Source organism: Lampetra planeri, unplaced genomic scaffold, assembly GCF_965212315.1.
Source record: "Lampetra planeri unplaced genomic scaffold, kcLamPlan1.2.h2 scaffold_369, whole genome shotgun sequence".
Classification (NCBI taxonomy): domain Eukaryota; kingdom Metazoa; phylum Chordata; class Hyperoartia; order Petromyzontiformes; family Petromyzontidae; genus Lampetra; species Lampetra planeri.
The window spans coordinates 53,854-66,639 of NW_027615192.1; the positions used below are offsets into that span (position 1 = coordinate 53,854).

The 12,786-nt window shown below is 46.3% G+C and overlaps 1 protein-coding gene across 1 annotated transcript; it reads left to right on the plus strand.

Annotated features, from left to right (window-relative positions):
• Positions 1-4,698: 4,698 nt before the first annotated feature.
• On the plus strand, positions 4,699-8,841 carry LOC144740981 (uncharacterized). Its single transcript, XM_078623675.1, has 2 exons — positions 4,699-6,324; positions 7,646-8,841. The coding sequence occupies exons 1-2, from the start codon at positions 6,216-6,218 to the stop codon at positions 8,701-8,703; spliced, it is 1,167 nt and encodes a 388-aa protein (XP_078479801.1). The 5' UTR covers positions 4,699-6,215; the 3' UTR covers positions 8,704-8,841.
• Positions 8,842-12,786: the final 3,945 nt, after the last annotated feature.

Here is a 12,786-nt window from a genome sequence, read left to right on the forward strand (position 1 = left end):
TGTAGCTTAATCCAACATTTAATTACGAATCAAGCTAATGGCCTCAAACATTTTTAGCAACAAAGTTGTTCGCAATCTTCGGCACTGAGGCTGGACATTTGGGGTTTTAAGTTTAGCTATAAGGTCATACACATAATTACACACAAGGCGCTTGCCACAAATGAACTAAAATACGTTTCTGATCTCGTCAAGAAGCATAAACCATCACGCAAACTACGGTCATCCTATCGGCTTTTGGCTGGCCATCGAACGGTTACCGTATTCATCTTCTTGGTTCTTTCGGTAAAGTCACGTAGAAGGGAAATAATAAAATAATACAAAATTAACCCGTAAAAACAAAGTTTTTCACTATAAATCCTTTATATGCGTGTTCAATGGGCCACAACCCAGCCCACATTTGTCTTTGAAACGGGCGGCTAGAGTCCTCTCGTCCTCTGGCTTGAAATGGCTGCCACCTATGGGTCAGAAGATTACCTGCCACCATTAAGCAATTGGTAATTAAATATAAAAAAAAATTACCTAAAAAGTGTAACATTTTGGAAATTTGTTTTCACTAAAAGAAATTGTCACGCACAACGAGTCTGTGTGCAAAATGTCAGCTCGATTGGATCACGGGAAGTGGGTTAAAAAACGACCGAAAGATTTGCACGGTCGTAAGCGCGCAAGCAAGCAAGCAAGTGAACTTAATATAAAGGATTTAAAAATAAAGAACAGGTCTGTCGGAAAGGCAGCGTCTGAATGAACACCACCAAGCTGTCTTTCCGACAGACCTGTTCTTCACCTGAGGACGGCTGCTTGAGTAGGTTAAACGTTGAGTTTTATAAGGGCACCACGGGGTGACCAGCCCCTCCCCACCCAGCCCCACCCCTCCTACCCCCCACCCAGCCCCACCCTCCCCACCCAGCCCCTCCCCACCCTCCCCACCCTCCCCACCCAGCCTCTCTCCACCCTCCCCTCCCCACCCAGCCCCACCCTCCCCTCCGCACCCAGCCCACCCTCCCCACCCAGCCCCACCCCTCCTACCCCCCACCCAGCCCCACCCTCCCCACCCAGCCCCTCCCCACCTTCCCCACCCAGCCTCTCTCCACCCTCTCCTCCCCACCCAGCCCCACCCTCCCCTCCCCACCCAGCCCACCCTCCCCACCCAGCCCCTCCCTCCCCACCCAGCCCCTCCCTGCACGACGGACGGACGGACACAATAATCCCCTGTGGGCTGGTGGAACCAGGAGGTTCCTACCAGTAAACAAATAAATCCCGTAACTTTTTTTGTTCCGTATTTCGAGAGACAAACATGGGAAGGAGGTGAATTGTCTGCTTCGGTATTTTATTTCTTTGGTTATATTATAATCAGCCCAGCAGCTGTACAATGTGGTGTGCATAGATTGCACTATGCCCACATGTGTGAGACTAATGTTGTAATGGTCATAAGAACCTGTGGCGATGTCAGAGCGTTATTAGGTGTAATCTTAGAGGGTTGTTCCCACTGGGCTTGTGCATATTTAGCACAGACTGCGTGCAGCCAATGTGCCATTTTAAACTATTCACACACACACACACACAGTCATAGGGGTGTGGACACACATATACATGCACAATCATACACATATCTTCATCAGCCATGATCAGTCTACTGCTGAATGAAGGCCTCCCCAAACCACTGTCACCTCTTACCATTAGAAGGGGAAAAAATTAACCCGTAAAAACAAAGTTTTTGACTTTAAATCCTTTATATGCGTGGCGGCTAGAGTCTTCTCGTCCTCTGGCTTGAGATGGCTGCCACCTATGGGTCAGATTATTGCCTGCCACCATTAAGCAATTGGTAATTAAATATAAAAACATTTTCCCAAAAAGTGTAAAATTTTGCAAAAATTTTTTCACGAAAATTAATTGCCACGCACAACGAGTCTGTGTGGAAAATGTCGGTGTGCTCGGGAACCGCCGGCGCGAAGCAGCCCACAGCGAGCCCTTTGTTACGGAAGCCGCGGCTGATTGGCATAACAGGGGCAAGTGCTGTTAGCGAGCACCTATGAAGGCTGGAACTGTACGAAGGGGTGGGGTGGCCAGCATCACGCTTGGCCGTCTTTGCATCCCCAGTGCTGATGTTTACACACTGCAACAGAAACTAATTTATGGCCGAGTCAACCTTGGGGAAGGCCAGGAGCAGGTCAGATCTCACACTGCACAGAGGTTAGACTTAAACAGGAATCAAACTGAGGTTGGTGTATTAATCGTGCAGTGCGCTAATCACTGCCACAACTCCCCGCATACAGTGCAGTACTGATAGAAAAACACCTGTAAAAATTAACCCGTAAAAAAAGTTTTTCACTATAAATCCTTTATATGCGTGGCGGCTAGAGTCCTCTGTCCTCTGGCTTGAGATGGCTGCCACCTATGGGTCAGATGAATGGCTGCCACCATTAAGTAATTGGTAATTAAATATAATTTATTTTTTCCTAAAAAGTGTAAAATTTTGGAAAAAAATTTTCACGAAAATAAATTGTCACGCACAACGAGTCTGTGTGCAAAATGTCAGCTCGATTGGATCACGGGAAGTGGGTTAAAAAACGATCGAAAGATTTGCACGGTCGTAAGCAAGCAAGCAAGTGAACTTAATATAAAGGATTTAAAAATACACAAGCTCCCATTTACACGCAGAATTTAACATACGATTTTATTCTATTCTATTTCGCATTTATATAGCGCTTTAAGATGAAATCCGACGGCGTTCAGTGAGGAAGGTGATGGAATAGATGGAGGGACAGGGGCATGGGAATGGAGCTGATGTTGCAGAGGTAGGTAAGGCAGAGAATAAGGAAGGTGGAATGTGATGGTGAGTGAATGCGAAGGAATATCCAGTGTATTAATAAAACATGTGACAAAGTGTACACATGCACGCACACACACACACACATTTACCCATATACTCATTCAGCCATGCAGTCAGCCACTCGCCCATAGACTCATCAACCTGAGCCATATACATGTCTTTAAAAGGGCTACACACTGTGGCTCTTTAAATATTAAGTTTTTTTTTATCCAAGTCGAAAATAATGGCTCTTGTTATTACCGGTAGGAACCTCCTGGTTACACCAGCCCACAGGGGATTATTGTGTCCGTCCGTCGTGCAGGGAGGGGCTGGGGTGGGGAGGGTGGGGCTGGGTGGGGAGGGGCTAGGTGGGGAGGGTGGGGCTGGGTAGGGAGGGGCTGGGTGGGGAGGGGCTGGGTGGGGAGGGGCTGAGTGGGGAGGGGCTGGGTGGGGCGGGTGGGTGGGGAGGGGGTGGGAGGGGCTGGGTGGAGAGGGTGGGGAGGGGCTGCTCACCCCGTGGTGCCCTTATAAAACTCAACGTTTCACCTACTCACGCCGGCTTGTGCCCGCCCTCACAGTCGGGCATATTTGCGGAATACACCACGCCGCCGTTGACCCTGCAGGCCATTGACCGAGCAACCCAACGTTCCTACCAGCTCCCTCCGCAGGACAATGTGTTTTTTTTATCCAAGTAGAAAATAAACGGCCCTTGTTATTTTTGCTACCGAACCCTGTCCAGTTTACCATGAGGAGCGGCTGGCTCTTTGAGGACTGTTTCTTGACGTGATTAAGGACCGACTCGTATTCGCGTGCTTTTGCAGCTCTTGAAATGTTGAGTTGTTTACCGAATTCGAAATTATTGATGTTGATTTTTGACACGTGTACACACATTCGACTGACTCACCCAGACACAAACACGCGCTCGTCCGGCCGTACACATAAACCCAGCACTCACTACTGAACCATATCGCTCACTAACTAGTACGATAACTCAAACACCCACTCTCAGCCGTTCATCCACACACCCACACGAACTCACCACAAACTTCTAGATTTGAAGCTTTCGTGACTGCAAGGATTCATATTCTTAGGTTTTTTCGTAAAGTCACGTAGGTAAAACATAAAAATTAATAAAAGTAAAATAAAATAAAAATAAAAATCACGACGTTTCGGAGGCAACTCCACAAACTGACCACACACACACACACACCAATGCACTCACTAACCCATTCAAGCACCCACCCACCCACTCTCACCTATGGCACTGCTCGCCAACATTACGCACTCACCCACAGTCCTCACGATTCACTCAGCCATGTACTCGCGAAGAGAGTTGTCTACCCATAGCCATACTCTTAGTTCTTTCGGTAAAGTCACGTAGGTAAAAAAATGAAATTAAAATTAATAAAAATAAAATAAAAATCACGACGTTTCGGAGGCATTTGCTGCATCAGCAAATCTGGCTGTGACGGTCCCACCTGATGACGGAGACTTGTGTTGCCTCCGAAACGTCGTGATTTTTATTTTATTTTTATTAATTTTAATTTCATTTTTTTACCTACGTGGTGACTTTACCGAAAGAACTAAGAGTATGAATCCTTGCAGTCACGAAAGCTTCAAATCTAGAATTACCCACAGCCACTCACCCATGGTTAAACTCACTCGTTTAACCATGCACTCACCAACTCGCACTCATACCGACTGTGACGAGGTGTTAACTACCTCGCCTGGTATACGAGATATCGTGGGTTCGACCCTGACGACTGTATATTTGCATCTTCTTGGTTCTTTCGGTAAAGTCACGTAGAAGGGAAGTAATAAAATAATAAAAATGAAACATAATAAAATAATTCTCACGACGTTTCGTTCTTCACCTGAGGACGGCTGCTTGCGTTGTGGCCGAAACGTCGTGAGAATTATTTTATTATGTTTAATTTTTATTATTTTATTACTTCCCTTCTACGTGACTTTACCGAAAGAACCAAGAAGATGAATCCCTGCAGTCACGAAAGCTTTAAATCGAAAGCGTATATTTGCAGTTTGCATGTTCTCCCCGTGGTCCTGTGGATTTCTCTCCGTGTCTCCTGGACTTTCCCTCCACATTTAGAACATGCGTTGACAGAATTTGGCTGCTATACATTTCCACGTGACGATTCACTTCGTTTAGCTATCGTTTGTGGCCAAGTCGCTTCTGAAAAATAGCTCCATAGCTTAGTGGTAAAATAAAAAACTGTTTAGTTTTATAGTTTATACCCATGAAGTCAACACGCATACACTCACCAACGTTATCGTTTAGCATGCCCTCACCCACTCATCCATGCAGACGATCAACCCTATAATTCACTCGTCCATGATTACGGCCTCAACACGAACGCCCCCCCCCCCTCTGAACAGTCCCCATCTGCCCTTATACATCCTGAGGTGCAGAAATCCGCGACAGTTCCCGGCTGTCCTATAACTCCATGACCGCCACAGATTTCATCTGAGCTAGAGTACACGCAATGCCTAACTACACGGGGAAAGTTTGCTGGAGAACAAAAAGTGGTGAGAATACAGTACAGTACTTTTATTGGTGGGAGTTGCGGCTGGGTGACTCGGCTACCGCGGATTTCTAACGCTGGGCGGACTCACGATTCTAAATTTACCCTCATTCATTTACTCATCGGTGTATTTTTATCCCGAGACTCGGCGCTTCGTTCGGTTTAAGGGGCTCCCAGCAGCTGGGACGACAAGAGGAACGGCTCTAACTGCAGTGAGAAGTCCTAGAGAGTGGAGGTTCTAAAGCAAGAGGTCTTCCTGAATCAGGTTATCTCGAGGTTTTATAGAAAGACATTAGGAAGATTTCCTCCAGGGATAGGGACCTTAAGAGAGAGAGAGATCCTATAGGAAGGTGTTGTGGAGAAAAGTCCTTCAGAGAGGATTCTATCGGGAGAAGGTCCTCTTGGGTGAGGTCGTACGGGAAGCAGCCCTATCTGAGTGAGATCCTATTTCGGGATCCTAAAGGAAGAGTTAGTGGTCAAATTTTTTATTGAGGTCCTCTAGAGAGAGGTCTTTCTGGGTGAGGTACTCTTGGGAGAGGTCCTTTTGATTGAAGTCCTCCTGACAGGTCCTCGAGAGGGAAAGGTCCTCTTGATTGAGGGCTTCTTGAGTGAGGGCCTAAACATTGACGTCCTCTACAGAGAAGTATGTTACAATTCTTTCTCACCATACGTAGACAACCGTGTTAATCGGAGGGGGGTGGGGGAAGCCTTCAAGAGTGCTCCTTACAGCTGAGGTCTTTACAAGGTAGGCCCTATTGAGAGTGGTCCTCAAGGGAGACCAAGACCAGTGAGAGGTCTTCAAGGGAGAGATCTACCTCGGAGGAGGTCCCTGTGGGAGAGGTTCCATTGGGAGCGCTGCGCCAGGAGACATGCAGCAGCAGCAGGAGGAGGATCGTGCCATCCCTCATGCTTACCCCATGATTCCCAACATCGACTTTGGGCCCCAGGGCCGCCTGTATGACCAGCACTTCGGAGAGGGTGAGAGGCGTGCTGATGATGGTGATGATGATGATGATGAAGTTTATCGGTGCCGATATTTAATGTGATGTTCAAAATATCCACGCTAAATGATAACATTGTCAATAATGGTGGGGGTGTTTGTAAATGACTTGTGCTGTTGGTGATATGATAATGTTGATGGATGATGTTTGCCCAGATGATGATTTGCTAATTGGTGACATTGATAATGCTTATACGGTATATAATGCTGTAGATGTTGAATAGGCAGTGATACAGATTAAGTTATATATGTGTAGAATGCTATCGATGAAAATGTAATGTTGATGCTGTAGATGTTGATGATGCTGTAGATGATGACCGTTCTATAATACCATAGACCAAGGCCGTAACCATGAAGTCAACATTGGGGGGGGACCAAATCTCCCAGGGTGTCTGGGGGTCCCAACCCAGAAAAATATCTAAATTTGAAAACTGATTTCCTGTCTAAAATATAAAAAAAATTCACTAACACACGGGATGGACTTTTTATTTTATTTTTTACAATAATGTCTACTAGTGTATTGTATTACATTGCTCTGTTATAACTTTTTTTTTACCATTTCTTGTTTCATTGTATGTAATGGCAGAGATTAGAGATTAATAAAGTACAACCATAACCACAATCATATGAACAGAAATCTATGCGTTGATTTATATGAAGACAAGTCCAGATATTGTGGCCAAAGTTTAGCAAATTGTTGTTTTTATTTACATAGCAACGCAATTATTTTTATAGCAATATATTGGGGGGGGGGACATTTTGAGCATATTTGGATATTGGGGGGGATGTGTGTCCCCCAATATATATTATAATTACGGACTTGCCATAGACAATGGTAGAGAAGTCATCTTTTTGGTTCTTTCGGTAAAGTCACGTAGAAGGGAAATAATAAAATAATACAAAATAATAAAATACAATTCTCACGACGTTTCGGCCACAACGCAAGCAGCCGTCCTCAGGTGAAGAACAGGTCTGTCGGAAAGACATTCAGACGCTGTCTTTCCGACAGACCTGTTCTTCGCTTGAGGACGGCTGCTTGCGTTGTGGCCGAAACGTCGTGAGAATTGTATTTAATTATGTTTATTTTATTTTATTATTTCCCTTCTACGTGACTTTACCGAAAGAACCAAGAAGATGAATCCCTGCGGTCACGAAAGCTTTAAATCGAAAATGAATCTATAGTTATCAGTGCTACAGATGTGACCACAGCTGATGATGATGTAGATGCTAACGACCCTGTAGCCATACCGTCGAACCACGAGACGACCGTGACCCCTGCTTCGATTCCCCCGCACGCAGCGCTGTCCCCGCAGGACGTGCTGTGCCCCACGCTCTACCACGGCTACTACGTGCGGCCACGCGCCCCGTCGACCCGGGGCCTCTCGGAGGTGCACGCGGACGCGGACGTGTACCGCGCCTTACTCGACGTGAGCCAGTTCACGCCGGGAGAGCTGGCGGTCGACTGCGTGGACAACCTTGTGCGTGTGCGTGGCGAGCACGCCCAACGCCCTGACGCCCACGGCTTCGTGAGCCGCTCCTTCACGCGCCTCTACCTCCTGCCGCCGGGAGCCGTGGCCCACGCGCTGAGGGCCCGCTTGACCCACGACGGCCTCCTGGAGATCACCGTACCCCTGGACCAGACGGCGGCGGCCGGCGTCGTAGTCAGGGCCGTCACGGTGGAGAGGGACGACGAGGAGGAGGAGGAGGAGGAGCGAGTGTTGAAGGAGGAGGTGGTGGTGGAGAGGAAGGAGGAGAGTAAGGAGAAGGAGGGAGGTGCCACCAGTGAGCAGAGAGGAAGAGTGAGGTGGAGACATGGAGGTAAGGCTGGAGGCAAAGTGGGAGGCGGTGAGAGTGAGGCAGGTGAAAGTCAAGGAGGAGAAAAAGGGAAAACCGAAGAGAGAGTTGGAGGTGGAGGAGGCAGTGAAGAGAAAGATGGAAAGAAAGGGAGAGGTGGAGGGAAGGCTGGGGGCAGAGTGGGGAAAGCAGGAGGTGAGGAGAAAGAGGTACAGACAGGGGGAGATGAAGGGAGAGGGGAGAAGGGCGGAGAGAGGCAAATAGAGAGCAGAGATTGCGATGGGGAGGCACAACGAGATGGCAAAAAGGGGGGGGGAGGTGGAGGAAGCCAGGCCAATGGAGCGAAAACGGGAGCTAAAGTGGAAGGAGGAAAAGGCGGGGTGAGTGAAGTGATAGGTGGAGAGAGGGGCGGAGAAAAGAGTAGAGAGATGCCAGCGGATGGAGAACAACAGAGAGCTGTAGAGAGAGCGGAGGCAAGTGTCGGCGGTGGGGATAGAGGGAGGGGAGAGAAGAGAGGAGGAACGAGGAGTGGCAAGAAAGGTGGACGGAAGGGTGGAGATTAGAACCAACATGCAGGAGACAGAGGTGGACATTCGGAGCAAGGAAATATCGAGCTTTTGGAGAGGTGACGAGAAATCTTTAACATCTTCTTGGTTCTTTCGGTAAAGTCACGTAGAAGGGAAGTAATAAAATAATAAAAATAAAACGGTGAGAATTATTTTATTATGTTTTATTTTTATTATTTTATTATTTCCCTTCCACGTGACTTTACCGAAAGAACCAAGAAGATGAATCCCTGCAGTCACGAAAGCTTTAAATCGAAGTCTTTAACAGATGGTGGAGATATGAAGGGGGTGGACCGTTGGTGGGGGAGATGGTGAGGACATTATGGACAAAGCGTTGCTTCAAACATGGTGGAAAAATTGTAGATGGTGGAGATTTGGTGGAGGGAGATTATGGAGAGATACTTGAGAAATGGTGGATCGATGACTTGGTGGAGAGTTAGTGGAGAGATGGTGGAGGCGAGATGACTGAGATAAGGTTGAAGATGTTATTAATGGTGGAGAGAACTGAGGGAGACAGATTGTGTGGAGAGAATAGATGATTGAGGGATGAATATGAAGTGGGCATTTGGTGTAGAGATAGTCAAGGGATGATTAATTTAGGTAGTTAAGAGATGGTTAAAAGAAGATGATGATGAGAGATGGACACAGGGCTTCAGAATTATGCGGAGATGGTGGTGAAGGGAGAGTGAGTGAGTGAGTGCGGGTGGAGAGGTGAGATGCAGTCTGCAGAGACTGGATGGGAAATGGAGATAAAGGGAGATAAGAGAGGCAAGTTGAGATGCAGTGGCAGAGATAATATGGAAAGGAGACAAAGCATCAGAATTCCCACGTTACTGAAATGAGGGTAGCCTTTCCCTCATCATCGAAGCGTGGAATGTGACACCATTTGGTGCCCTAATATCAACACGTTATTATGTTAAGACTGTACTCGGAATTGTTTTAAGAACGGGGAATGTATCAACAGGGGTCATTGTGTTTCATGCAAAGTCACACTTGGCCCTGTCATAATAACGCAGAGTTGAAAAACCACTCGTTGCAAGGACGTCACAAGTGGTTGTTGATGTTCTTCATCAACTAAGAGAATACAGGGCCTCGCCATAGTAATGTGGAATTTGACACAACAGGAGGAAGACTTTGTGTGTGTGTGTGCTCGTGCATTGTTGCACTGATTATGCAATGTATAAACACGTGTGTATTACAACAACAACAACCGCGGTGACGTCACCACGACGCTTGTGCCAGGCTATGTGCACCTTGAGGCCACGTGATGTGTCGAACGCCCGCTGGCAGGAGGTCACGGGGCAGACCCAGCAGGTGCCACGGGTCGACTGACCGAGATGACCAAGATGACTGGCTGATGCACCACCTGTGCCCCCTACTGTGCCAACTTGCTGTGCTTTAGCCACCCGGCGCTCCGCTCGTTGTTGTGAGCGTCGCTCCTCCGCCCTCCGCTGTTGCTGGAGGGCGACTGCCTCCAACTGCCCAGTAGCAGCGTCCTTCACGAGCCTCCTCCACAGAGGCCGATCTTGACACCGCTGGTACCAGTCATCGGCAAGTCCACTCAGCTCCACGTCCTCCTGTACCACATCACTCCATCTCTTCTCTAGCCCGTGCCTTGCCCCTTTAGCCCCCTCGATCCGGCCGAACAAAAGATGTTTAGGCATGCGGTGGCTGGGAATGCGGGCTACATGACCCAGCCAACACACACACACGTGCACACAAACACTGGAATTCTGTGCACAGGTTTGTGCTATCTTATATACACAACAGGGATGGCGGAACTGTTTTCTCAACAACAAAAATATTTACACATTTACTTTTCTAAAATTGTATCACGAGACGCAGAGTCCATTCAGAAATCTCGCTGAGCGGCGCCAACCCTTTGTGTGTTTGAGAAGGGGCCTGCAGAAATGGATAACGCAGAGCTACCTCTGAATTCCGGCAGGGTGGGTGACGCAGTGGCGCACCGTAACACTTGTGGAACACAGCAAAAAGAAGTAATATTTTTTTAAACTTTTTTTAAAAACACGCTTTAATGAAATGTACCGTCCTAATAATGGAAGAACTCCACACGCCTCCAGGAAGTGGCCCTGAAGCTTGCCATAACGTAAGGGGCCGTGGTCAATTACAGTCAACGTCAGTTGAGCGTGCACAATTAGACCCAACGCGAAACATAACGTAAAAAAAAGATTGCTTAAATTTTTTTTTATGATAGAATATAGTATTGCCATCAGTATGACATAAGTATACCAAGTTTGCAGTCGATGCCACATTGGGAAGTGGGTTAAAATTGAGTTACAAGATGTGAGGATACAACAGCAACAGAGTGAGTTAATAGAAAGCGTGTAAAATATTGTTTAAAAATATATTTTATTTCTTTTTTAATGATAGAATATGGTATTGTCATCAGTAAGACATAAGTATACCAAGTTTGTAGTCGATGCCACATTGGGACACGCACATAAAGGATTTATAGTGAAAAACTTTGTTTTTACGGGTTTACTTGTTTTAAATTAAAAACTCTCCAGCCCCACGGCTTTAGTAGCGTTGATTTAGCTCAAGCAAAATTCTACAACGGGTTCGACCTACAGCGTCTCAACACATCACCAGCCAAGGCTCGCTTGAATCAATTCTGGTGAACTGGCAGATGTTATTGACAAGGAGTCTCTCTTTAAGATATGCGTTCAAACCATACGGTTACCCACACACACCAAACTAACAAAAAAATTAACCCGTAAAAACAAAGTTTTTCACTATAAATCCTTTATATGCGTGGCGGCTAGAGTCCTCTCGTCCTCTGGCTTGAGATGGCTGCCACCTATGGGTCAGATGATTGTCTGCCAGCATTAAGCAATTGGTAATTAAATATTTAAAACATTTTCCCTAAACAGTGTAAAATTTTGGAAAAAAAATTTCACGAAAATTAATTGTCACGCACAACGAGTCTGTGTGCAAAATGTCAGCTCGATTGGATCACGGGACATGGGTTAAAAAACGACCGAAAGATTTGCACGGTCGTAAGCAAGCAAGCAAGCACGCAAGCAAGCAAGCGAACTTAATATAAAGGATTTTAAAAAATCATTTCTCAAGAAATGAGTTTTCAATTAAATGTAAAAGTACATAGCTTCAATGGCTTCCCGCACCTCCGATTATCACGGTTGGCTACGTACGTAAGGTACGAACGAAATGCAGCATACATACATACACACATTACATAAGTGTAGGTTCATAGGTCTGTGGTTTCTTAGCAACTTTGTAGATTTTCCCTTTGATGTTTAATAAAAAATGTATTTTAATCCGTTTCCAGCTGCCTGCTAAGACCCGGCGACTTTTAGGCAAAATTGTGAAATGTGTTCTCCCTCACGTGAAATACGAATATCTCTAAATAATGAAAGCCTCGCTCAGCTTTGAAGTTTCCTGCTTCGAGAATAAATGTCCTGAAGGCTGTCTCGGTATGCCCGCGTCTCTCTCTCTCTGTGTGTGGACAATGTTAGCAGTGTGGTAGGACCAGTACTGCCTTGTCTAATCTCTGTGATGTACAGTGAGGGAAAAAAGTATTTGATCCCCTGCTGATTTTGTACGTTTGCCCACTGCCAAAGAAATGATCAGTCTATAATTTGAATGGTAGGTTTATTTGAACAATGAAAGACAGAATAACAACAACAAAATCCAAAAATGTTATAAATTGATTTGCATTTTAATGAGGGAAATAAGTATTTGACCCCCTCTCAATCAGAAATATTTCTGGCTTCCAGGTGTCTTTTATACAGGTAACGAGCTGAGATTAGGAGCACTCCCTTTAAGAGCGTGCTCCTAATCTCAGCTCGTTACCAGAAGCAATCAATCATATTCCAAACTCTCCACCATGGCCAACCAAAGAGTTCTCCAAGGATGTCAAATAAACCTACCATTAAAATTATAGACTGATCATTTCTTTGTCAGTGGGCAAACGTACAAAATCAGCAGGGGATCAAATACTTGTTTCCCTCACTGTACGTACCGCATTGTCTGAACGTCTGTGCTGTGGCTCTCACCTCTACCCAAGGCCGTAGCCATGGAGTCAACATTGGGGGGGGGACC

What these genes read in the sequence shown, in the direction of transcription:
- LOC144740981 (XM_078623675.1), top strand. Translation starts at nt 6,216, where the DNA reads ATGCAGCAGCAGCAGGAGGAGGATCGTGCCATCCCTCATGCTTACCCC. An exon ending in TGACCAGCACTTCGGAGAGG is followed by an intron (nt 6,325 to 7,645) that starts GTGAGAGGCGTG and finishes CCCCGCACGCAG; the next exon opens with CGCTGTCCCCGCAGGACGTG.